Source organism: Cyclospora cayetanensis, unplaced genomic scaffold (genome assembly GCF_002999335.1).
Source record: "Cyclospora cayetanensis isolate NF1_C8 unplaced genomic scaffold, CcayRef3 CcayRef3_contig_31, whole genome shotgun sequence".
Lineage (NCBI taxonomy): Eukaryota > Apicomplexa > Conoidasida > Eucoccidiorida > Eimeriidae > Cyclospora > Cyclospora cayetanensis.
Genome location: NW_020312270.1, coordinates 112,101 through 137,648, shown reverse-complemented (window position 1 = coordinate 137,648; position 25,548 = coordinate 112,101). Strand labels below are relative to the sequence as shown.

Here is a 25,548-nt window from a genome sequence, read left to right as displayed (position 1 = left end):
CAGTGCTATGTTGTGGGGGTGCTTTTATATACTCTGGCTATTGCATGCATGGTTGCATGTATCTCCTGATGATGGGTTGCGATCGTACTCTATGCGAGTTTGTATGCGTATCTCTTTGCTCAAAGAGGCGCGAGTAAAGTCACTTGATAGTGTTCTCTTCGTGGAGCACGTTTTCCGATTTATTCTTTGTCATTTTGCGCATTGGTCACGGCCTAGCGACCAGGTGTCTTGAGAGAGGTAACCCTTCGTGGTTTGTGCACATCGCGCGTCGCAGTCTTCAGAATCCCTGTACATTATGGCTGTTCAAGGTGTTTTATTCCATGATCGTTTATTTTTCACCCTGTAGGGTCTCACGTAGGATGCGGTGTAGCCTTGGGTCACTGTGAGCGATGTGCGCCTGTGGGCTGGGGCGTTCGGCGGTGAGGCTCCAAGCTGGTTACGACCCTTGTGAGAAGCAAGTCTCTCGACGAATGCCTCAATTTTCACATTTCTAGTACTTGTTTACTGCTATGTGCATGCGAGTGCGCTCCGAATCCGGGGCAAAGAGGACAGACGACCCTGAAGCTGGGGCCATGCCGACAGGGCCCGTCGGGCGGCGCCAGCCTTACATTTCTGTACTTCTTGTTCAGTATTTGCTATTTTATGATCGAAAGCTAAAAATCCGTCCAATTTTTTCAGTAAATGCATAGCGCCTGCACTGGGAGCCTTCTTTTCCAGAGAACCCCCAAGGCAGCGCGCCCCTGCGTGCATCGAAGTTTAGGCCTCGCAGCCTCGACGTGAAAAGAGGTCTCCTGTCCTTTTTTTCAATGCTGGATTATGTGTGCCTCGTACCACCGTTTCTCTCTAATTTTCCATAATTCAGTGCCTTGGGGGGCCGGAGAGGTCTGAGATATCCAACCCTAGGTGACCCCAGAACTGCCGCGGTGCGCGCCGGCATCTGGTGGCACTCACCCTAGGAGGCCTCACTGGCTGGTTCTTTTCTGTCAGTGCCTCGAAGACTTTTGGGTGATTTCGCTGCAGCTGGTTTTTTTAAATGGTCGCTGCCTCACCTCTGCAGGAGAAGACCCCTCTCACGTCCCTTTTGTTTGTTTACTCCGCAGCTACACCTACCACCTCGTCGCTCAGAGGTACATTGGCAAGGTGTTTTGGTCTAAGAAACTGCTGAGCTTCCCAGTTCCCCTGCCCAAGTGCTTGAGAGACCAGCAAGTGCTGCAGCAGAAGCTGCAGGAGCTTCCTCCCCCGCCACAGGGGCACCCTCTTCACGGCGCTGCCCGCAAGGCAAGAAGACTCCCCACTGACGTGTCTATCCTCCTACCCCTTCAGTCAAGGGGGCTAGCACACGAGGCGGGCCTAGCCGTAGACGCGGAGACGGTCCAGAGGCTGCAAACCCTGGCACGTAAAGCGTAAATCCTAGACCCCTTACACCTACTGCCATATTCCCCCCTCCTCCTCCCTCCTAGGCCTTTCCCTCGCATTTCCTTACCCCTCAATAAGCCGTTTCCACTCCCACGTCCGCCATTCGTCTGCTCTTTCTCTCCCCAGTCCTCGTTTTTCTTTTTGCTTGTCATAAATATTAAGACGCGATGAGGGTCTCCTGAAGTGCGTGCTTCTTGCACCCACAGGCACTCACCGCACGAACACCTGAAGACAAGCAAGCCTCCCAGCCTTCAAAGGCTACCCACCGACGTGAGGCTCCGCACGGATTAGCGGCTTGCTATAGCTGCTGCGGAACCCTTGGCCCCAATACGTCTAACCTCGAGAGAACAGCCTTTTCCCAGCGCTCTTCCACGAAACTGCAGTCATCACAGTTGCTCCCCTGCACAGAAGTACACGACACCGCAGGAAAGTGTCCTCCGATTCCCTTGACGGCAACCGTCATGAACAATACAGAAAAAAGGGCCTCTCCCCGTAGAAGCCTCTGCGAAACTGTGCCGGAGGGGGAGACTCCCGGCTCGCAGGCCCTCTCAAGAGTCGCCAACAATGCGACAGAAGACAGCAAGGCTTCACAAAATGTGTGCGAGGAAAAGTCTTCCAAAGCAACGGATCACGGTGATAATAGCATCATAGCACCTGTAGAGGTAGAACTCCAGAGACCGCCTTCCACGATGAAATACACTGAAACTGATGTTGCGCAGCACCAGACGCCAAAGGAAGTTCCCGGTGCGACGGCTGCAGACGGGCTTACGCAGCCTTTAGAGGACGCAGGGGCGGCAGCGGCATTACGCTCACAGAAATCAACGAACCCTTTCGACTCAGACACGGAGGAGGAGGAAGAGGGAGCTTTGCTGCCCTCTGGTGCCTCTGGGGTTACAGAACAGCCCCTGCCTACGTGTATGTGCATCGAGACGCCCCCTGCTGATGCTGCTGCAAATGCCGCAGCAGCAGCTTCTCCCAGAGTGGTTAAAACGCCGAGTACTGAGCAACTTGCAACTGCAGCAGCTGTTCCGGTCGATGCAGAGGCAGTGCTGCTGCGGAGCGTCATTGAGCTACTGCAGCGCTTAGAGCAGAAGGGCTCGCAGGTGCTTGCAGGAGCTCCTTGTTTTTCTCATAGACTGAGGCAAGGCGAGGGTGAAGAGGCGTTGAAAGAGCTACTTCAGATGGCGACGAGCAGAGAATCCCTTCTAGAAACGCTGCGGGGGTGTCTCTCGGCTGCGCAGGACGTGTCTGAGGAAGTGCACACACAGGAACTTCTGCAGTTCATAATCGCCGCAGAAGAAAAGCAGCAGCAGGAAGCACTGAAGAACGAAGAATCACGGCACATGTGTCAAGAGGAGGAGCAGCAGCGGCAGCTGCGGGGTCAAGAAGAAAGCTCCTCGGAAGAACAGACCGAGCGGCAGGAAGCAGACGCGCAGCGTGAGCAGCAGCAAATGCAAGAGGAGGAAGAAAGGCAGCAACATGACCGCCAAGTGCAGCAGCGAGACGAGCAGCAGCAAATGCAGCAGGAGGAACTTTTACAGCAACGGCTGGCGCAGCAAGAAAAGGAGCAGGAGACAGAAGAGCAGCAACGATATTCGGACTGTCAAGATGCGCCTGAGGAGCAGCAGCACACAGGGGAAGAGGCAGCACAGGAGCCCCCCCCTCCACGGGAGCCGCAGCAGGTCGAAGCTACAACAGCCAAAGACATGAACACGGCTGCTGCTGCGCCTGCCGACGAGGAGGAAGCCGCAGGTGGAGATACGCATCGCAGCCGCTCGGAAATCGACACTGCAGCAGCACCAAAAGAAGAGGGAGGAAGCGCCTCTCCTTCGGGGCAAGAGGTCCCTCCCAGCGCTACCGCTGCAGAGGATCGCGTTGCTGCAGAGCAAGAAGCAGGGGCGGCTGTCGAGCAGGATGTAGCAGCTGGCCCTCCTCATTGCAAGGGAGTCGAAGATTCTCCTCTTCCTACAGGGTCCAGCGAGGATGTCGGTGTTAGCTGGCAAGTTCTGCGGGCTGCTGGCGAGCAGACGACAGAAGGCTGTGTAAATGCCTCCCCACCGGTGCAAGAGGTTCCCGAGGCGCTCTCGCCTCTTGAAAGCCGTGGATCTCTAGGGGGCCCCCTCGGATCCCTCCCAATTGCGGAGGACGAAGCCGAAGAGATTCAGGAGCGGCTGCTGCATCACGTCGCACAGCAGCAGCAGTCAGCTGCCTGCAGCAGCAGCAGCCTGGTGTTTCTGCCTTGCGGCGGGGAAGTCGACGCTCTTCTACGGGAGGCAGAGAAAGAGGGAGCTGCGCCTCCAAGAGGCCACACGACGCTCTCTGACGGGGAGGACGAGGCTGAGGCAATCTTCTCCGTATTCCTCGCAAATCGAAGCGAGGTCTGCGATCAGGGGAGCCGTCAACTCCGGAGTGCCTCAGCCTCCCCTCGGCTAGATTTTTCGAGTGCTTCCCCCCGTGCGGACCTCTCCCAGACGCATTCTGGAGGCGCCTTGCGGAGCAGTCAGTCGCTAGCGCGATTCGCGCAGTCCCCACTGCAGCAGCAACAGCATGTGCTTCCAGAGAGCCTCGACGCGAGGCACAGGGGCCTCGTGGGGCTCTCGGCAGACGAGCTCTCGAGGCACCTGCATGCAACGGAGAATCCTTTGTCTTCCTCGGATCTCTTCTCCTCGGGAACCGTCCTGTCGAGCGCAAGACCCTCCTTTCAGTCCACGAGGCTCTCTGTGGGAAGCACGCGAACAGGAACGCAAGTCGACGTTCCCTGCCGGCTGGCCTACACCTGGGGTCCTCCTACCCCGCTGCATGTCGAAGAAGAGCACCTGCACGGCGTGCCAATGCTGCAGCGCCGTCGAGGAGCAGTCTCAGGGTATGATGAGGACGTGCCAAATGCAGCCCTCGCGGCTGCTGCAGGAATTCTAAGATCCTCAAGAAGCAGAAGCAACGAGTGGCGAGGACGCAGGGGGAGTGAGGATCTTGTTTCTGCTCAGTCTGTGCGCCTTGTCAGCAACGCTCTCCCGAGTGCCTCCTCGACCTTTTACGCATGCAGGGCCATGTCGTCACTCGCTGCTCAAGCGGCAGCGACACGCGTTGCTGCGTCTCCTGTCTCTGCACCCGCAAACGCTTCGAGTGAGGGCTTGCCCATGCGCAGCAGGGTGGTCCTCGCTGGCGGAGCCGCAGAGGACGCGCGAACTCCTGTGAGGAGGCACAGGGGGCCCCCTTTGGCGCGAATACCTGAGGTGCATGCGAGTCATGCCGCTTCGATTCCAGAATCCTATGAGGAACTTGGCGAGACGACGCCTCGAGGGAGATGGCGAGGGGAGATTCGCACTGCTGGTTGCCCCTCGACTATGAGGCCTCTTAGCAGATATGCTCCTTCACAGCTGGAGAAGCAGCCGTCTCAGGCAGAGTTCGCAGCGGCAGGGACGTGTGTCTCGCCAAAATTTTCTGCCAGTTGCCGCAGCTTCTCACGCATAGGCAGGAGCAGGCAGGCCCTAGTGCGCTCTGAACTGCAAGGAATCCCCCTCAGGGAGAGCTGCCGCCGCAAGCGACAAAGTCGCGCTGAGCGGCGAAGACGGACAGTCAGCAACTCCTCAAGAGACCCTTTTCCAAGGGAAGTCGGAGCACGAGGAGCGGTTACCCCAGAAGAGAGCACCGACGACTTGGCTGCTGCTTATTGCGTAGCTGGAAGAAAAACCTACAAACGAGATCAGGAGACGCAGGCTCTTATCGGCGGAAGCACAGCGATTCTATCGAAGGAGGAGAGACTGAGGGATCGCGAGCTGCAGGAACGTTTCGAGCGCCTCACGGCGCAAGAGAGACGCGATCAAGAGCACCGCAGGCAGAAGCAAAGCGAGCTCGTGCCGCAGGAAGACCCCGACGACGCACTCAGAAGCGCGCAAACCTTTCTTCTTCGTGGTGAAAGCAGACCTTTGCAATGGCAGCCACAGGAACGGCTGCAACGGAGCTTGTCGGAGAGGAGCAGTGTCGGACGGATTGGTAAAAGGCACTCTACGGCAGGGGCTTTCCCCGATAATCGCTGCAGCACTGCACAGCTTTCTGAGGCCGTCGAAGAGGAAAGCGTAAGGCTAGCAAACTCAGTGCACAGTGCGCAGCTGGAGGTGCAGCAGGAGGAGGGAGCCCGGGTGTACGAGCAACTTGAGCAGGAGAAACAGAAGCAAGGTGAGGAGGAGACTCGCTGGCTGCTGCAACAGCAGCAAGAGGGGGCCCGGCTGCTCCAAAAGCGGCGACAGCAGTTCGAGGCAGTGCAGCAACGGCAGCAAGAATTTCTTTGTGCGCGTCGGCAAGAAAGGGAGCTCAAGGCAATGGCTAGCAGGGAAGGGGACGGCATTCAGAGCCGGGGAGAAGAGAAGGAGGCCTGTGGGGCGGAGGCTGTGCGGAGTGACACTCGGAGTGCCGCCTGGTGCGCGATGGAGACCCCAGAAGAAGCCTTTGAAGGGTCCCCTGATGCCTTGAAGCCTCCGCAAGGAGGAGGCACAGCCGAGCGGCGAGGCAGCCGACTACGTGCTGAAGTGACCCCTAGGGCCCCTACAGGGGAAGGCAAGAGCGGAGCCAACGCAGCCCATGTTCGGGAAGGAGCAGGGCGCCAGGCGCTGCAGAGGAGACTCGAAGAAGGGGCAATGAGTGGTGGAGTCTTCGAGATCGCCTCCGGCGCGGATCTGAGAGATGCAGATCTTGAAGGCCTCGACGCGCGAAGCCCTCCAGCTGCTACAGCTGCGTTGCATCTTGGGTATACCGCCCCTTCAAAGCGCTCGCCAGAGGTCGGAGCCGACGACGATCAGTTGGTCTTTAGGAGCCTAGAGAGCGGGGAGACGTTCGGGAAGGCCAGAAGCGAGGTCGAAGCAGGGGGGGGCGGCGGCAAGACTAAGGAGTTTAAGGCCTCTCTCGATCGACTGCAGGAGGCGACCTACGGCTTTGGAAGTACTGAGGAGGGTCAGGAGGGCTGCTGCGAGCTGCGTGCAGAAGAAGTCTGGACCCGTGAGAGGGGCTTCACGACGCAGCAGCATGCGTCACAGACGGCTGAAGCACCACGGCTGGACCCTCCCAAAGGGCACACGACAGACGTGGGCGTAGAGACAGACCTGACAGTGCAGACGCCGCTGCCGGACGTCTTCGAGCTGGAGAAGGAGGACGCAGACATCAACGAGGAGCATGTCGCAGCGGGCGCTCGGCAGTCTCAGCACCAGCCAGGCGCCAGGACAGGCCCTGCTGCTGCTGCCACCGACAAGCCTCGAAAAGGGAAGGGCTTGAGCAGTGTGCAGGAAGACTCTGAGGTGTTTGGCGTCCCTTTTGAGGCGGAGCAGCAACACCAGCAGTGGGTAGCTAACATTAGAGCAGCGGAGGAGGCACGGCAGCAGGTAGCTGCGGCTGCGGCTGCGGCTTCTGCTGCCGCGGCAGCTGCTCGCGAAGCCGTTGCTGCAGCGAACGAGGCAGCTGTAGATCCCTCCGAGGTTCTTACCCCGGAAATCCTGAAGACGGCGGTTGAGTCGTTCCAGCTGGAAGAAGCGGCGGCAGCTCTCCATCCACCATCGCCGAGGCGTCCCCCCTCGGCAGCAAAGAAGGTCCGCAGCAGGCCAGTCCAGAGCGGCAGTTTCACCAGCACGAGCGGCGACAACAAAGAGACCTCGAGAGAAAAAACAGCTACCAGTGGAGGCGGGTGTGCTTGCGAAGGGGGTGACTGGGGAGAGGGCTTCCCGAGAAGGCGCCGCGCGCTTCCGCTGGCGGCTGCCTACTGCCAGGAGGAACAGCAGCAGAAACAGAAACAGCAGCAGAAACAGAAACAGCTGCAGCGGCAGGCGCCTTCTTCTGCGCAAATGCATCCGCAGGATCTTTGCGGTGGTGCTCTAACTAGGGGGCGGGGTCCCCCCAGCGTTGCGGGCAAGGGGGATCGCTGCGCGCTTAAGCCTCCCATGGACGTCAGGGAAGGGTCGACTTCCTCCAAAGGAAGAGAGAAATGCCTTCCCGCAGAGCACCCCGTCTCCACGTGGCCTTTAACTGCTACTCCCTTCAAAAATGAGGGCCTCCCTTTTATCCCGCAGCAGTTTGTTGACCAGTACTACTTGCAGGACCGCAGAAAGAGCGACGGGGGAATAAGAGGCCCCCCCCTGCTGAGCTCCGAGCAGGAGCCTCAGGTGCTGCAGCCGTACAGGGGGGGGAGGGCGTCAAGAAGCCTCAGCAGAAGAGGAAGCCTCTTGGATTTTTCCAATGCGCCAGCAGCAGCGAAGGCTCTTGCTAGCAGGCTGCGGGACAGACTGAGGCCTCTACTCTCTCGCCAAGAATACGGGGGAGGTTCCCAAGGGGGCCTCCACCCTCGGGAAACCTGCCTGCAGTCTGGTGGACTGCAGCAGCCGCGAGTCTACGATGCAGCGGGAGCAGCAGCAGCTGCTGCTGCAGAGCTGAACTTTGCCGAGATGCCCACGCTCGCGCGCGCTAAGCAGCAGAGACAGCTCAATAGAAGGCGCTCGACTAGAAGAAACAATGGCGCGCAGGTGCTTTTCTAAGGGCCGAGTCATCGGCAGCAAAACAGTATCTAGCAGCTTTTGCTAGAGCCGGGGCGGAGGCAGCACCTGTGTGAACACCGATCTATAATTTGTTTTCATGGCTGGGCAGGCGTGCGTGGGCTGCTGCTGAAGATGCCTTGAAAGGCGTGCAGCTATTTAAGGGGGAATCGCAGGGAGAGTGCGCAAGGCACGGCGGCACTAAGAGTTCAGACTGCTGCACTCTCGAATTCTTAGTAGGGCTAGAAAAGTAGATGGCGAGCGAACTAGGCAGTGGTGGCGCCTTTTGTGGCGCACAGTTATAGACGTTTCCCTTTGATTTTGAGAAAATAGGTAACGAAGGCCCAGTGAGCTCGCAGTTTCCTGCAGCTTGGTCTCTGTAGAGAAAAGCCCTCGGAGCGCCACAATTGTTGCGTCTCCCCTGCCTTTTGGTGCCCCCAACTACCCTTCACTTAGAATCCTCGCGATCCCTACTCACAAGACACTACCGATGCCGGAAAAGAAGGGCTAATGAGGGGTGCACGATGCCTGCTAGACGAAAGGAAAGCCTCAGTGCGCCCTGCCTCGAGGCCAGCACCAAACCAGACAAACAAAATCGCCTAAAGCCCTCCTCAAGTTCCCCTTTTCTTCCCTGCTTCGTTCCCAATGCGAGCGACACCAAGGAATGCCATCCCATGAAGCTCTAGCAGGGTCCCTTTTGGCCCAGAGGCTTGTAATTCAGCTCGTCGACTCGGCCTATAGCAGCACAGCGTCTCCTGACGTCGTGGCTCAGAGAGCTCCCGAGATATGGGATGACTTGAGGCTTGACGCGTTCCACCCTCCCTCCTAGAATCGGAAAAAAAGAGACTGCGCTTTTTATTTCTTCTGCTTCTTTTTCCTTTTGCCTGTCCATCCTGCCGAGTGTCTGCTGTTGTTTTTCTCCTGGATTTCTCTGTACTTTCTCTTTGTCCAGCTGTTGACTTCAGGATCTTTCAGCAGCTCGTGCAGCAGAGACGACGCATGACCCCGCCTCCCTGCGCCTTTGTTGAAAGTTCCCGCAGCCTGCGACTCAGCGCCGCCTCCTACACCCCGCAAACCTCCACCGACAACTCTGGCTACCTGCAGGTAAGCACTATGCAGAGGAGGCCCCCCCTCCTTGCTCTTGTGCTTTTGCAAGGGCAGAAAGGAAGCTCTGCTTTTGCCTCCGAAGACTTTCGCCGATGCGTGACCCCGTAATTGCAGCACGCGCAGTTCCCGCACCAGCTGGGGAGATAAGTCCTTCAAAGGCATCCCGAACCACTGCTGCAACTGCTGCTTCTCCTTGGCCTTCCTCTGCGCCTTCTCCTCCTTCCGCAAAGTCTCGAGATCGGGAGACAAGGCGTCTGGACCCCCTTCCGCAAGGGGCCCCTGCTGCAAGGCAGCCACCGTCATGAGGGGCGGAGAACACCCCGCCGCCACACGCGCCGCTACCTCTGATCTGTTGCGCTCCGCACTCTTGCCGCACTTGCCACTGGGCATGGCAGCAGGCAGCAACGCTGCATTGGTAGGTTCTAACGGGCAGAGTCTGACAATCCCCGGAGCCGTCGTGGTGTCGAGGAAGTCAGCTGCTCCTCGATCTCCCGATGCAAGCTTCCGAAGGGGCCTTAGCAGCGGCTGAGGGGTGTGCGAACCCAACGAAAGACGGCTAAAGGCCGTCGGTATGGCAATATCCCCGCCTCCTGAGTTGCCCGTAGAAGTTTCCTCGCTGGAGGAGGCTGCTCTAGCGGAGACGTCCAAAAAAGAAGTTTTAGGAGAAGGGCGGACCGCTGCACGCAAGAGGCCAAGGGAAACTCGTGGCATCACAGACATCGATGGCTGGAAAGGGCCCTTGCTGCTGGTGCCGCTGCTCTTGTTGCTTTCAGTACCAGCGCTGGTCGTGGTGGTGGTGGTGGTGGTGTTGCTACCGTCGCTGGTGGTAATGGTGGTTGCTGTTTTTGTTGCCGTGCCGGCAGCAGCACCTCTCTCCTTGCTGTCAAGCTTGGTCATGCTGCGCTTGCTCTTGCTGCAACCCGTGTTGTTATCTGCGGAGTGGCTCGTGGCCAAGGCACTGGTATTCTCGCCTTGCTGCGCTTCCTTCGCTCTTGCGCTGCGGGTCATAACGCCGCGAGTGGAGCTCCTTGTGCTCCTGCTGCTTCCACTATCTGCAGCAGCATCTGGACTGTTGCCACCCTCTGCAGCAGCGCCAAGATCGTTTGCTGCGCCCTCACAACATGCCGCAGCTGCACCACGCCGCGGCCGTGCCATTGACAAGAGAAGCTGCTCCTCACGAAGGCAGGAAAAAGCGAAGCTAAGAAAACAAGAAATGCGCACAGAGCGCAGACTTAGCGCCTGCAGGAGGTCCAGCAGATACAGAGGACAGCAGTGGCACAAACATCCAGTAAAACGAAGGCGAAGGAGGGACGGCAAGGCGGGCACGAATGTCACGCAAAAAGGTGAAAGAGAAAAAGAGAAAGAAATAAAAGAAAGAAAGAAAGAAAGCGAAGAAGAAAGAAAGAGAAAAAGAATGAGAGAGAGAGAAAGCGCGAACACCGCAGAAGGCCGATTGCCCGGGGACGGCAGAATGCAGGGGTCACCTAGCGCATCCAAGTGCTTAAATGCATTGTTTGAAATAATAAGAAAACAAATTTGCCGATTTCCAAAGCCAGGCAGGCACGCCAGAAGGAGGATCCCCACAAATTGGGCCCGTGGCGGCGGATTTCCTTACTGGGGGCCCCTAAAGCGGGGGGCCCTTCCCTTGAGGCCCTCTCTCTGTGGTGTGTCTGCATGGCAATCATGCACTATTGTGTGCTAGAAAAGCAGCATTTTTCTTCATTTCTGGCGTGCTTGAGCGCGTGCGTGGGGCGAGGGCTTCCCTCTTTCTTTGTTTTGCATGTGTTCTTCTCTCTCCTGGTAGGACAGACTTCCCCCATGGGACCAGCGCGTCACCTACCCTAGGCTACTGGCTTCCAGTCAGCTAGGGGAAGGGGGGAGAAGGGGGGTGTCATAGAAGGCGTAGATGCCCTCTGCTGAACCTCGAGGCTCAACCGGCTAGCAGGTCGATACCCCAGCTGGCGGCGAGGCTCCTAGAACACTGCATGCAATCCTCACGCGGCAGACGGACTACAATGCTCGCGTACTGCTGCAGACCCTGTCAGCCACACCCTCGGGAGTCCAGAAGAGTGTCTTCTGCATGCCGGCAGCGTCGCAGCAGCGCATCGCGGGAGAAGGGGCCGCCGCAGCCCGCTGCGTCCAGTAGACGACTGCGCGGTGGCGTCCTCGCTTCGCTGGTGCTGCTTTTGCTCCTGTTGCATGCGCAGCCGTGTAGGCTTCTGCAGCAGCGCAAGCACTTTGGAACTGGCAGCAAGGGCCGTCGGTTCGTGCAGGCCTCCCTCGGTTGGCTGCACACGAGGCTTCCTGCAGGCCTGCGCGTAATGCCGTCTTGCTATGCGTCACCTCCAAAGCAGACAGCAGCGCAAACAGCGGCATTAGCAGCAGCAGCAGCAACCCCTCCCCCCCCGGCTTCCCCACCAGGAGCCGCGATTACTCCGCAGCTCTGTCGCCGCGTTTGTCTCCTGGGCCGCCCCAATGTCGGAAAAAGTGCGTTGTTTAACCGCATCTGCTTTGGAGGGCCTTTGGGAGGAGCACGCGGAGGCGCGTTGGTGAGCGCCACGGCAGGAACCACAAGAGACTGCCTCATTGCTGCCCTCGAGTGGCGGGGAGAACACGTCGAAATCGCCGATACGGGAGGCCTTTTGATGGACGACAAGGAGTTGGGGCCGTTAGCCTTGCAGGTACGTACTGGCGCTTCCCTGGTCAAGGTTTTGTAGACAATGCCCTTGTAGTCAGACACCAACTTGACGGGAGGGCCTTTGATACCGTGCTGGTGTGCTGCTTCGGCTGCACATCTGTTTGGCGAGAACGACATCGACAGCGCATACTTTTTTGCCGGCTGCTCTTGCCGTCAGTCATCGCGGTCCGTAGTCTCTTTTGCGGTGGCGCAGTTGTGCATCGTCGCCCATGTAGATAGCCCCCCCTCATGACCCCCATGCCTAAATATGATGCACAAATCCATGGAGATATGGGCCGCTTTTTGCGCCTGTTTCCGGCCGTCTTGAGAGAACGCCCTTCTTCTCGCCTGCCTCTGTGCGGGCTGCTTTGTATTGTGCAGTTGAGGGATCAAGTCGCCTTCGCTCTGCAGCAGGCTGCTTGTGCCGTATTGGTAGTGGACGGCCGGGTGCGTGCAGGAGCCTCGGGGGGAGACACGGAAGAGGGAGGGAGGGAGGGCGGAAACTCGCGGATTAAATCTTCAAGCGGTCCTCCTTCTTTTCGTGAAACGCCTGGCTTCGCGTCCACAGCACGATCCAGCTTGGCAAGGCAGCACCTTGCTGAAACCCTGCCGAAACTCCCATGGAGCGCGGTGTCTGTACACCGTATTTGGTCTCGGTTCTTGTTTTGTGTTGTCAGGCCGGCGTACAGAGCGACGATGAATACCTCGCGGAGATGGCAAGACACCTGAAGCTGCCCGTTGTGTTGTGTGTCAACAAGATGGAAAATCCCAAGACGGCAGCAACCGAGGCGCAGGTACATACATGCTACGTTTTTGGCCGCCGCTAATGGTGCAGCAAGGGCTGCAGGATGAGCTTCCTTCAAGGAGAAGGCTTTGACAGCCCAATGACAGACAACGGGAGCGCCCGCGTGCAGCCGTTAGGCTGGGGGAATATGCTAAGCACCATGCCACGGGCCTGTTCCGGCCTTCTGTGTGGTTCTGTTGGCGTGGGGGGTGGGGTATGCAGTCTTTACGGGCCTGCATGCCTTTTCTCAGGTCTTTTGGCGACTTGGTCTTGGAGAACCCCTGGCGTGCAGCGCGGCTACTGGGACGGGTGTCGGCGAGCTTCTCGACAAGTGCGCAGTATCAAAGTCTCAGTTCTCAGACGCTTGGTGGCTACTGGTATTTGAAGTGGTGAAGCTCTCTCGCGCGCGCTTCGGCCTTGGAAAGGAGCACGGCAAGCGCATGTGTGTGTCCGGCACCCATGAACGATCCCAGGTTCGCGTGTGCCTTCTGTTCAGATGTATGGACCTGATGGCGAAGCTGGGGAAGCCATCGAGTCGCCCCTCCCTCCGCACAACAAAGTCCTCGATGGAGGGGCTTAGGGAGCACGTAACGGTGGCTCTGGTGGGCAGGTAGGCCTGCCCTCGAATGCTCGCTGCGTAGTTCCTCTTTAGGGGGCTTCGGAATACAGGCCGTGTTGTGTGTCATGAGGAAGCTGCCTGAATGCGCACAGGCCTAACGCAGGTAAATCGCGGCTGCTCAACCGCCTTTTGGATTGCCAGCGAAGTGTTGTCAGTCCCCTGCCGGGGACCACGAGGGACGCAGTCGACGAGTTCGTCATGCGAGGTGCGTCTTTCGGCGAGCCTCGAGGCAGAGGCAACTCCTGCAGGAATGCTTCTCGGCCACTGATCCCAGAGCAGCGGGGCTGTTTGGGTTTCTGTAGTGTCTTGCACTGCACTGCAAGCACTTAAGCGGCATGGCTTTGGCGTGCTGCCTAAAAGCAGCCATAAACGGAATAAAGGCGTGTAGTCTTTGCAAATCTGAAAGTAGGGGGACGCGCACCCTTTAACCACGCACCGTCTGACGAATACGCGTTCCTATGCTTTTCTCCGGGTATACGCCAGGCAACACCCGCATCCGATAGCGTGTACATTCTGGTCTTTTGCCTCAGGAGAGCAGCTCTACTGCCTGGTAGACACTGCCGGGATCCGAAGGGCCAGCATGATTCGCAGGAATTCTTCGGGCGACTTGCAGATGGCTGCTCGCGCTAAAACTGTGGGTGCCTGGCGCCTCCAGTGTCAACTCTGCTGCTTACTTGTTCTCGCGTGTCATGCGCGGGGGGTTGTCGCATCGTTAATTTCAATGACTAGCGCGCACGGCTCCCGTTTCGTCGCTGCTTGCCGCAGGCGGCGCTAAGGGCAGATGTTTGCCTGCTAGTGATTGACGCCTCGGTTGGATTGACGCACCAGGATGTGAATTTGGCGAAGATGTTGGAGGCACTTGGTCGAGCAGTAGTTGTTGTCCTTAACAAATGGGATGTAGCCCTCCAGACGGAGGCCTTCAAGCAGAATGAGGTGCAGCGCACATAGAACGTTCGCACTCATCAACTCCGTTCCTTGCCCTCCCTTCCCTCCCTCCCCCCTCCCACACTCTCCTTCCCTCAGCGGTGGGAGCAGCCTCGGCTTCCGTCACTGTCCCTCTATAAGCCTTTTCCAGCAATAATCTTGCAGACCATCAGGCACTCATCCCTTGCTTGCCGCCGCCCCTGTGTGTGTATGTGTGGGGGCGTGTCTGTCTGTCCCTCTTGGTGTGGGTTGGCACCCTTAGCTTTCCGTGGAGGGGGCTGCTGTCGCTACGGCATGCTGGTCCGTGTGCAGTGTCTTTCTGCCTATGCTTATGTATGCGTGGAGTCTGCGCTCTTCTTTTCTACTAGGCAGTAGACTACGTGCGCAGAGTCTTGTTCCCCGTACACTGGGCCGAGGTTCTTTTTGTCTCGGCAGAAACCGGCAGCGGAGTAGCAAAGATATGGTCGGCAGTGGACGCCGCAGCCCAGCAGGTAAAGCTGCACATGCGTTGTTTGGCATGTGTGTTGGGTTTCTTGTGGCTACCCCGACTGCCGATGCGTGCTGCCCTAAGTGAGCTTCTGCAGCCTCTTTCGTGGTCGATGCATGGGGAGTAGTGCATACTCTTGCTTCTCCCTCCCTTGCCGTGCTTTGCCAGCCACCAGAGATATGGGAAAAGGCCTTGTGGACATCTGCGTGTTTATTCTGATACAGCACAAGCGACGGTTGACGACGGCGCTCTTAAACTTTGTAGTGCGGGACGCTGTGGCAGTCTTTCCTCCTCCGTTGACCAAGGACGGCAAAAGAGGAAAGATTTATTTGGCTCAGCAGGTAAGCTTGATAGGGACTCTACGCGGCATGACGTGCTCTTTCTGGGGGAAGCACCTCAAGAATATCTCTTTCTCCCTCTATACATATATAAATGGACGTATCCACAGTACGAATGAGCGAACGGATGAAAGACACGGCGAGAGAGGAATGAGGAAAAAACGAAACTGGGACAGCTATTGACCCTTAAAAGCGCATTTAATTTTTTTGAGGGTATTTGAAATTGCAGGCTATAGTGTGTTTTATGTATGTCGGATACAGGGTGATGTAATTCTTCCCGGAGGCAGCGTGCTGGTACACTCCTTCAGTGGTCGGACTCAGTCGAAAGGAGAATAAGGGAAGAGTGCCGTGTCCCTGTGTATCCGCTACGCAGGTTGCGTCTGAGGTGCCCACAATGGTTGTTTTCTGCAACAAGGGAGAATTTTTTCCGGAGGCGTACAGGCGTTACCTAGACTTTGCAGTCCGTAGTGCCTTCAAGATGACAGGAACGCCGATCCGGTAAGGCCTTTCTCACGACCCCTCTAGCTGAGTGTGCTGCAGCAGGAGGGGCAGCAGTAGCAACAAAGGAGGTCCTAACTGTTTGAGCGTTGCTTGATATTCCTAGATTCTAGCTCACCATTCCAATTTGGAAGCGCAAGCTCCTTCGCTCGGGCACAAAATATTGCAGGGTAGCCATACTTCAAAGCAACAGCCACTGTAAAAGCCAAGCGCTCAGGGCAGAGAAATTTCTCCGATGGCTTGCCGTTCAGGTGGATCTTTCGGGACAAGCGCCTGCGTACCATGCAACAGTTCCTGAGACAGCGGAGAACGCACAGCAGGCCGCCCTGACGGCCTAAGGAAGAAACCTGCGCCGTTCTTGGCGACGTCTGTTTACCTTCATTGATACCTACAGAACCATGTACCAAATCCTTTTCAGAAGCAAAGTTCAGAAAGACGCTAAGACAGGCACTAAGTGGGGTTCTGAATAGGTCCATGCATGATGGGTGGCAAAGCCGTGTGTTTTGTCCTTAAGCAGAGGTATTCAGGTCTCTTAAAGTGGTAAGGAATTCAATGCTTAGTTTGCATACACTCTACCACAGAAGTACTTAGGGGAAACCTGAGAGACGGACCATTTATTGGGGTTCATAGGAGAAAAGACGGAGGAAGTTCTCCTCGTTGCTGAAACGGAACGTGGTGCAGCTCCTGGTGTTCCCGCTGCCGGAGCAACACAATTTACTCCGGATGCGGGTCTAGAAAGAGCGCTTCGGGACGCGACGCCTGAGCTTTTAGCTGCTCGTATTTAACGAAGGGGGTGTGGAATGCAGGCAAGCGCGCCTCAAGGGGAATCGATGCTACAGTGCTCCCGCATGTGTGGTCTGTTTTGACTAGAGGTCGTGGACAAACTCGGATACTGCGAGCTGCACAGAGCAGAAACAACCCGTGTGTTCTGGCCTATAGGCCTGCTGAACGTCCGCTTGCCCCTAAGAGGGCGCTAGGGGTGGGGGGGCAGAAGAGGTCGGAAGGCACGGGGGTTAGCAAAAGCCTCTTGGGGGGTGTCATACAGTCAGATAGCACAGGGTGACAGGTGATCGCGTTACACTGAAAGGCATGGAGGACAGCAGAGACGCAGGAACAGAACAGAGACGTAGAAACGCCGCACGGTATGTGCATATATAGCTCATACAGGTAGAGGCTTCATGGGGGACAAGGCGCCAGGGTGGAACTGGCAGCAAAGACACAGGATGATATTTTGAAGTTGTCTCTGTACAAGGCCGGGAACAGAGAGGACTAGGCATGACTGGAGAACAGCAGAGCGACCCCCCTTTCAACGTCCGGCTTTCTTTAAGCTCCACAGGCGCTTTCTGAAGACGCTATGAGCAGCACTGACTCGGCGTCTGTTAAGGCGGCCTTAAGCCGGCTGACGTCAGAGCAGACACAGGTGTCTTAGAGTGCTTTGGGCGTATTGGTGTACTGGAAATCCTGGTAAAACGTGCAGGCAGCGATGAGAGAGCTAGCTACAGTTTTAAGCATTTGCCGACCCACATTCCTAGCTTTCTTAATGCACAGAACATGAAATCTGCCGCCGAGGCAAATACACAGCACCTTTTTAATCTGCCCGCCTGAACTCACATCCCCACGCCCCCAACCTCCCCAAAGTATCTATTGTGAAGTCTAACTCGAGAGTTCCGCGCGGCAGAGGCTGAACCTCCAACGGCACGGTGTGGCTGCCTAGATGTTGGCGTTGAAGGGGGCGTCCTACACGGCATGCCAGAAAACCACCCTACCCAGTAAGCATATTCTGCGAAATTCCACTTTAATACGCTTCTTTTGTAGTATTTTCAGCTTGCGTTGCAGCTTTCTTAGCTGGGTTCGGAGTATCTAAGGGCCGGCCCGCCGCATGCAGCCAAGCCCTCCGCAACTGTCTACCCCGTAAAGACCTCTCAAGACCCTCTACCCTCTAAACGCATTCCATACATTCAGACCAAGACCGGCTTCTTTGAAGCAGCGGCTTTCGTGGGGATGCCAAGACAGCCCGCTTCCTGAACTGGCTTCGCTGTGCTGCGTTGACGTTTCTCTGCGCATAGCGTTTCGCTTTTAAATGCTCACTTTGTCAAAAAGAGGACGCGCATGCTTCTCGCCTCTCCGAACAGCATGCTCTGACATGAGAAGCCCGCGCAAACCGCGGCTTGGCTATTCACTTAACGTCAAGGGATCTTACGGACGCTTCGCTCTCTGCAACGTCTGAAGCGAGGAAACCTCGTGTGCAGCAGCAGCAGCTGCTGCTGCAACAACGCCAGCGCTGCCATCTGCAGGAGTAACTCTTGCTGCCTCTGCATCAGAAAGATGCAAGGACTCCCGGCTGCGACACCAGCAGAAACAACCGCAACAGGCGATGCGGCAACGGCCTGTGCTGCCGCTGCTGCTGCTGCCACAGCAGGAGCCTCCCGTGACATCCTGATCTCTCTGCTACAGCCTGTGCAGCGTTGCCTGAAGGAATTCCAGTCCTCTTGCGCCTGCTGCAACGGCAATCCGCAAACGAAGCAGCACCAGCACCAGCAACACCAGCAGCAAAGGCAGGTGCTCGGTTGTTGCTGCAGCAGCGCGCAGCAGCAGCTTCTGCGGCAGCACATGCAAAGCACCCTACTGTTGCTGAAGCTCCTCTTGCAGGTTGATGCACTTGGGTACAAAGTGCAGCAGCAAATTACGCAAAGCCTTCCCTCAGCAGCACTGACAGGAGCTGTCTGCGCAGCTACCTCTGAAGGCCTTTGTGAAGATCTGTATGCGACAGGGCTTATTTCAGAAGGCCAGGTGACTGAGCGTTTTGCATTTGCGTCGGCGTGTGTGTGTTGCTTGCGAACACGAGCACATTGGCTGCAGAAGGCGGAATTGTAGCAACACCAGCCCAGCGTCAGCATCTTCCGTTTCCTCGCTGCTGTGTGTATGCATGTCGCTAAGGCATTCCTGGCAGCCTTCGCTCGCTACCGCTCGGTGCGGTGTCTGCTCGCGGTCAGGCTATGGCTGCAACAGCAGCACCAGCAGGAGCATCTGCAGGACGCTGCTGCTCTGGGCAGGGGCGATTTCTCAGGGAGTGCTGCCGATCTGCAGCAGCAGCTCAGTGCGTTGGCATCAGCGTCGAGCTCCCTCTCCTTCTCCTTCTCCCTTCCGCAGAAGGAAGCCGTGAGGTCCCCTGCTTGGCTGTGCAGAGGCAGCACGAGCGGAGGACAGCTGCCGCAGGAAGCTGTGTAATGCCTTATTTGTGTGCGGATGTTGTGCTGCTGCATGCAGCCATCAGGGGGGAGCAAGGATTTTATCACATGGATTGGCCATATGGCCTCCCTGGGCAGCAGGCGCGGCAGATACAACAGCAGCTGCTGCTAGCTGCAGCTCCAGCAGAGAGTCATGCCTGTGCTGCAGGTCTTGTGGACGTCTCGATTTCAGCGGCGGACAGAAAGGCAGCGAGTTGCCTGTATGCCTCGATTTGGAGGCGTCTGCGAGGGGGGGAGCTGCGGAAAGCTGAGGCGCTTGCAGCAGCGAAGGGGGCCTCTTGGCTTGTGCAAGTTTTGCGGGGTAAGCTGCCTGCGCCTCTCGACTGCTGCCGAATCTGCCGTTGCCGCGGGCAGGTGGCTGCCGCTTGCCTGTGCTTATAGTTGTTTGACGCGTGCTTGCTTGCTGCAGTCTTGAAACGGTGCCTTTTGTCGCTTGTGAACTGTCTCTTCAGGGGCCGAACCTTGGCTCGATGCACACGGCACCGAGGGCTTTTCCCTGCCTGGAGGCGATGGTCTTTGTGATGCGCAAGACATTGAATTCTTTTCTAATGCCTCTTCGGTTCTTAGGGTTAGCTGCCTTGCTGCTTTTTTGCGTTCTTGCCATCGGAAAGAGGGCCGCTGGCGCTGGCAGGCGTCGTGTAGGGGTGGTGAGACTTCGCTGCTGCTGCTGCTCTGTTTGTCGGTGCTGCTTTTTTTCTAGAGCGCCTTATGGCCATGCGGCCTAACACTGAAAGACTTGTTACAAGAAAACATCGGCTCCAGCGAGAACAGGAAGCGAGGAGGTGCGCATGCGTGTCTCGAGACAGCAATGGGATACGACGTGCAGGGCACCGACAGCAGCAGCAATTTCGACAGCAGCAGCAATTTCGACAGCAGCAGCAGCCTTTTGGCCAGCACTGAAGCATCAACTCTTGGAAGACAAGGTGAGGGGAAGCCGCAGCGGGCTCTGCTGCAGTATACCTGCAGCCAAATTCTGCGAAGCATCAGGAGCACGTTGCGAGGCAGCGCGAACAAGGTTCCCGGCAGCGGCGGCAGTAACTCCGCCATCGACAACACCACTAGCAGATTTGGTCATTGCGAGAGTCATTACTGCATGAGTCAAGAGGAAGCCGGCGTCTACGGCTACATCGCGGCAGACGTCGAGGCTTTATTTGCTGTCGTTGAGCAATGGAGTGACGCAGTATTTTCCCTTTGCCATTCTATCCATGTGAGGAGCTGCCACTGCTGTTCGCAGTGCTGCCGCTGCTGCTAGGGGCCTCTACTGCTCTTCCCCATGCCGCCACGGGTGCACTGGAAGTGCTACATGGCTGGCTTCGCTGGACTGCGTTGGTTTGCGCAGGAGGAGCTGCTGCGGTGCCTCGTAGGCGTGATACGGAAGCAACAGCCGCGCAGCCTTTTTAGCGGCGAAGTTGCTGCTGTTTCTGCGGCTTCGGCGGCAGCAGAAGCTGCAGCGACTGCGGCTGCGCCTCATGCTGCCCCTTGCCTTCTATCATCGGAAAAGCGGTGTGATACGCTACAGCGATCGCACCAACGGCAGCTGCAGCAAGGCGCTACAGACGCGTTTGGCGAGACAGTGCTGTCGCTGCTGCCTGGCTTTGCTTGCGCTGTTATCAAAGCAGTGGGGGGCCAAGCTGAAGGGCTGTTGCTGCACGATGTGGGAGATGCCAGCCTCTCAGCAGCGCAGGGAGGTCTCCCCGAACCTGTTGCTTTCGACAAGGCCGTGGCGATCCTCTTCTCCCACCTGCTTCAGGTACTGTGTGGCAGCGCAGCTGATGCTCGGTGCTGTGGGTGTGCGTGGCGGAAGCAGCTGCGTTGGTTGAGCAGCTGCCGTTGTCTTGCTGTGAACTTTCTGGCGCAGCGTCTGCCGGTTCTGTCGGACGCTCTGACTGGCAGCAGCAGCGGCAAGCAGCGCGTTGCTTCTGAGCATCAAGATTCTTTCAGGTTACTGCAAATACACCTGATTGCAGCCTACATGGAGTCTCCCATAGCCGGCCTGTGTGAAGCAGAGGCCGACGGGCTTGGCGCTGCAGCGGGAGCGACGGCAGGAGCAGAGGAAGGGATGCATACCCGCTTGCTCTTGCAGCAGCTGCTGCAGATGGTCACTACGGGAGCTACAGTGTACTGCGCGGCGCCTCGCAACGGAGGGAGGGCCTTGGGGTGAGGCAGCAGACGCGGATACGCTATTGGGGGGAAGAAGGCTGATATATGGTGTTTTGCGGCAGTTCGGGGAGGATGGGCGGGTGTGACAGGTGTATAGGTTGCACTGCGAACTCGGGGGAGGTATGCAGCATTGCACAGGCACCGAAGGGGGCATGCGCAGGGCACGTCAAGAGCAGCAGGTGCAAAGAGCGGCCTCGCTAGCCGCACCAGGTCGTTGAGCGTGAGCTGTGTGTGTGTGGCATCTTTGTGGGGGAACGTCTCAGGTCGAGCGGCGTTAGTCCGGAGATTCAGCGGTTCGCTGCTCTCTTGCTCTGCACCCTGCGAGACATGGGGCAGCTGCAGCTGCAGCAGCACACGGGGAGAGAGGCAGTTGTCTTGCAGCGACACAGTCTCTTTGCGATCGGTGCCGAAAGCATCGACGAGATCGTGGGGTACGGAGGGAAGCCGGAAGGAGTGTTTGCTATTTGGTGCTGGCAGCGGTGTGAATGAGGCGGTAGCTAGGTGTTGCGAGCCCAGCTGAAGGCAGAGTCGCTTTGCGTGCTGCTGATGCTTCGAGTTCAGCGGTGTCGTGGCGAAGCGCGCTGGCGAAATCGCTGCAGCAGCTAAGGCTTCGCGTTGCACATTGCTGCGTTTGCTTCAAGCCCCCTGCAGGCCGCCTCCAGTGCTGCTGCTGTTGTCTTCGCTGTTTTCGTTGTTTTCATGCAGACAGTACGTGTATGGCGCTTTGAGGAACTGGGGGCCTCTCGACGTGTCTTTGGCACGGATTACTCAGCAGCTGTCTCCTGACCGGCGGGTGAGGAGGAGTGCAACACGCGTCTGTCTGTTTGGCATGCACTTCGCTGCTCCCCCTATAGGGACGTGGGGGAAGGGTGGTGCCTTGTCTTGCAGCTGCCCATGGTGGCAACCCTCTAGATCCGCTTATGCCAGAGCCTTGGCTGCAGTAGGGGAGCAGCGGCTGTTTTTGATTGCCTCGCTCTCGTCGGAGGGCTTGCTGCTGCTTCTGCTGCTGCAGGCTGTGCTGGTAGGAGAGGTGCTCTGGTCTCGCAGCTCTGTAGCGTGGGGGGGAGCTTCGGATGATCGTTTGGATTCGTTCGTTGCCTGGATGTGCAATAGCTTTCCTTCCGTAAGGTGGCAGTTATTCGAGCAAAGGGGTACAGGGGCAGTATCAGCGAAGGCGGCAGTCTGCAGGAAGAACACGAGGCTGGAACCCTCATATGGACTCCTTCGGGGTGCGCCTCGTGGTCAGCCTGGGTACGTGGGTTTGCATGCGTATGCGCCGCTGCTTCGAGAGCGTTTGCTGCCGCAGGATGTATTGACCGTTGCTTGTCGAGTAGCCGAGTTGCTTTGGGAGTCTGCTGCTGAGGTGCTGCCTGCCCTCAACGCTACGGCCCCGTCCACGGAAACGGCGCGTGTCTTGCAGCATCATGAGGAGTGAGTGAGGGGCTGTTGTTGTCTCTGATGCTTCGCTGCATGCTGCCAGCTGAGACCATAAAAGGCCTTTCCCTGCTGATATCGGTGGGAATCTCGCGGTGCTTGAGTGGTGATGGCGGCGCGTCCAACGGGCGATGCGTGCCTTGCCTTGCGTCTTTTTTGCGGCTTCTGCAGGACGCGAGTGCTGCGGGGTGTCCAGTTCTTGCTGCAGCTGCTGCTCTCTATCTTTGGCTTCTTTTACCTCGATTCACAATCGCAGCACAAGGCAGCGCTGCCTCTGCTTCGGGTCGCCCGCACACCGCAGCCTTCTCTCATTGCAGCAGCCACAGCTGCAGTCACAGGTGCTCAGGGAGCGCCTCGTGTTGCGGCAGGTGTCACTGTTCACGCACAAAGCAAGCTGGACGCCGACCAGCAGTATGCACTTTGCCTTTTGGGATTCTTCTGCTTGTCCCTTTGCTCCTACGGGGCGTTTCTTGGCATCGCTGTGGAAGCTGCTGCAGCGCGGCGTGCTGCAGTCGGTCACACCGCCGCTGCGGCGCTGCCTGCTGCAGCTGCCGCATCTGCTGCTGCTGCTGCTGCTCCTGCTGCTGCTGTGGACGGGGAGGAGGCACCTGGAAGAGCTGCGACTGCGCAAGCCAAACGCAACGAGCGCTACAGTGTGACGGAGTGGCTGCACCAGGCTTTGCTGCCAGGACTCGTTATCCCACTCGTTGTTGAATCGCTTGCTTTCTGCAAGAGCAGCAGTGCCGCTCGTGCCCCTGCCGCTTTGGTCTTCCCTGTAAACATCGCAAACACCGGAGATACGAGCAGCAGCAGCAGCAGCAGCAGCAGCAGTGGCGCTGGCGAGAGCAGTAGCAATGACAGAAATGGCGTATTTTCACGCAACCTCGAGCTTCTGCTCGCTGCACCCCTTGCGGCGTCCCTCCCACAGGCCCTACTGTGTCTACGGCAAGAGCAAATGCAGCTTCAGACAAGGTATGGCCGTCTCCTCAAGTGTGTCGCAAAGACCACAGTACGCGATCTGCTCGCGATATGTTGGCGCATTGAGTGCTGCTCCTGGAGTTGCCGCTGCTGCTGCTGTATCTCGGCGCCCTGTGTGTTATCGAGGGGGTCTGCATTTGCGCTTTGGCTAGCTGCTTGCCAGTTTGTGAAGGCGTACCATGCTAGGTTCTCGTTTGCTGCCGCTCTGCTGCAGCACGCACAGACTGCCTCTGCTGCCGCTTCAGCAGTTCGCTGCACTTGAGGCTTTTTCTTCGCTTCTGAAGGCCGCCGCTGCCGCTCGACCCGGTAGCCGCAAGGGTTACGCCGCTGAGCATCTCGTTGCTAGCGCGCTACAGCAGCCGCAGAAGCAGCAGCACATCGCTGAGCTGCTCTGCGCATTCGCTTCGGAAAGACGAAACTTTCATTTCCCTCTGCTGCAGGACCAGGAGAACCTACAGCAGCAGCGCATTGCCGCTGCCGCGGAGCTAGAGCAACAACTTCAGGTGCAGCAGCTCTCTAGGCGTCTTGGTGCGTTAGCTCAGCAGCACTCTGCCGAATCGGCAGAGCCGATGAGCCTGTATTGCCAGCGGCAGCAGCAGCGACAGGCATTGCTGGAAGCGCTGCAGCACGAAGAGCAGCATCAGCGCGAGCGCGAGCTCCAGCAACACTTCTACATGCCCCTGTGGTGTGAAGGCGCGGGGCTGTTCGAGTCAGAAGTTTCAGATCTCGAGGCCGCAGCAGCAGGAGCAGCAGCCGCCGCATTCTTGCCGAGTGTGCGTTCGCGGCTTCTGGCAGACATCATCCTCATTGCCGCAGCTGAGTGCAGCGATGAAACAATCCCTGCGAACCGCAGCTGCAGCAGCAACAGCAGCAATGCGACGAGCCCTAATCCTTTGTGCGCCATGCTGAGTGCTGTGGGTTGCAACCCGATGCTTTCCGCCGTCATATCAGAAGACGAGTTCCCCGAGGTGCTTCTCCTAGCAACTCTCCAAGCCACCAAAGTATAAGGGTCTTTGCAGGGAACCTCACTTACGACTGTTGTCTGCAGCCTCCGCTGTAAGACTGCAGAAGACACTTGCTGCCCGAGGGTTGCAGCGAACTTAAGTATAAAGAAAGCCTCTTCAGTAGTTTCCTGAGGACGTGCCAATACGCTGCTCCCCCTAATCCCCCCTCTTCCACTATTTCTGAAAGTGTAGTGACTCCCCTTCTTTCCCGCTCCCATCCTTTCGCCACAGAGTGCAGTGAGCTCAGATTTTCACGGCAAGTCTCAGTAGGCAGAGTCAAGCCATTCATAGAATAAAATCGATAGTAGCAACAACAAACAGTCTGTCTCCGTCATGGAGTTCGTCTTTACGTTGACGAACTGTCGCCTTACCCGTAAAGCAACACAAGATTGGGGGTCCCCCTTTAGCTGGAACGACTGCGGCCTTGTTCTCTTGGTATGGCAAAAGCTTTTTGGTTGGCCTGCTATGGAAACGGGCCACACGAGGTTACTCGCTGCTCGAGCATCAATTGATACACCCCATGAATTTGTGGTGGATTATTGTGAATACATCGGAGTAAGGGCTTTGATTCGCAGCGAAACCGTTCTTACGTGGTGCTTGTTAAGGTGCTGCTGGTGCCTTGGAGAGGGTCTTACGACCGCAGCCTCTCGGGTCTCTGCTTCAACCGAGGGTGGTCTTCCTGTTCGTGCATGCTCCTCGGCTGTCGTGGCTCGGCTGGCTTCTCCGGCTCTACTATATTGAGCATGTTCTACCTCTTCAGTTATGATTTTTATTGGTAAGTGGTAACGAATTGCCTGGTTGAGTGTCTGTTAAAAATATCCTATTTATTGAAGAGCAGTAGTTCAGTGTCCGCATGATGTGAGCCCGAGTGGCAGGGGCAGGAAAGTGTGAGATCTCACTTGAAGCCTACTCAATAATTTTCTATTAGATCTGCAGTAGGTCGTGAGTAAAGCGTTTCTCAACTCTGACCTTCAGTCTAGCTTTGAGCTTCTGTGGAGCACGACGTTTGTCGCGTGGACGATGATCCCAGAGAAGACACACTGTACTCTCTCAGGATCCCCCCCAAAAGTCCCTTTTTGGAGTCCACGAATTCTGCCCTTCTAGCAGCCCTTGTTAGAGGCAAACTGCAGCATGCGCCCTGCTGCTACAGTGTAAGAGGCCAGCATCCCGCCACAGCCAACGGTGGAGCTGGTTAGCCTAAGAACCAGGAAGACTATCACTTCTGCACCACTTGTGCCTTCTGACTACGTCTGCACCCCTCGTATCTTTTGTGGACTGCCATAGGCGGCAGGGTTCAAGAAGAAGAGCAGCAGACAGAGGAAGCCGTAGGCAGCATAACGTGGGAGCAACGCCTCCTCGTAG

General features: G+C 57.4%; 4 protein-coding genes across 4 annotated transcripts; 3 read left to right on the top strand and 1 right to left on the bottom strand.

The window, feature by feature from the left end:
• The first annotated feature begins 1,877 nt into the window (after positions 1–1,877).
• LOC113146455 (nuclear mitotic apparatus protein 1-like) lies at positions 1,878–8,182 on the top strand. The gene is made up of 5 exons (XM_026333852.1): positions 1,878–2,306; positions 2,421–3,026; positions 3,096–6,830; positions 6,927–7,180; positions 8,041–8,182. Exons 1-5 carry the CDS (start codon positions 1,878–1,880, stop codon positions 8,180–8,182), a joined length of 5,166 nt encoding a protein of 1,721 aa, XP_026189637.1.
• Positions 8,183–8,783: 601 nt separating this feature from the next.
• Positions 8,784–10,190, bottom strand: LOC34617980. The gene has a single exon (XM_026333850.1). The coding sequence runs from the start codon at positions 10,188–10,190 to the stop codon at positions 8,784–8,786; it is 1,407 nt and encodes a 468-aa protein (XP_026189635.1).
• Positions 10,191–10,449: 259 nt separating this feature from the next.
• On the top strand, positions 10,450–15,700 carry LOC34617979 (GTPase Der). The gene is made up of 12 exons (XM_026333849.1): positions 10,450–10,591; positions 11,460–11,716; positions 12,094–12,159; positions 12,390–12,506; positions 12,748–12,827; positions 12,993–13,106; positions 13,208–13,320; positions 13,646–13,749; positions 13,881–14,048; positions 14,408–14,530; positions 15,250–15,362; positions 15,532–15,700. Exons 1-12 carry the CDS (start codon positions 10,450–10,452, stop codon positions 15,698–15,700), a joined length of 1,566 nt encoding a protein of 521 aa, XP_026189634.1.
• A 1,987-nt stretch (positions 15,701–17,687) lies between these two features.
• LOC34617978 lies at positions 17,688–24,189 on the top strand. The gene is made up of 13 exons (XM_026333848.1): positions 17,688–18,152; positions 18,300–18,459; positions 18,630–18,911; positions 19,063–19,178; positions 19,311–19,817; positions 19,950–20,330; positions 20,469–20,767; positions 21,034–21,201; positions 21,476–21,563; positions 21,783–21,893; positions 22,077–22,201; positions 22,376–23,176; positions 23,397–24,189. Exons 1-13 carry the CDS (start codon positions 17,688–17,690, stop codon positions 24,187–24,189), a joined length of 4,296 nt encoding a protein of 1,431 aa, XP_026189633.1.
• The last annotated feature ends 1,359 nt before the right edge of the window (positions 24,190–25,548 follow it).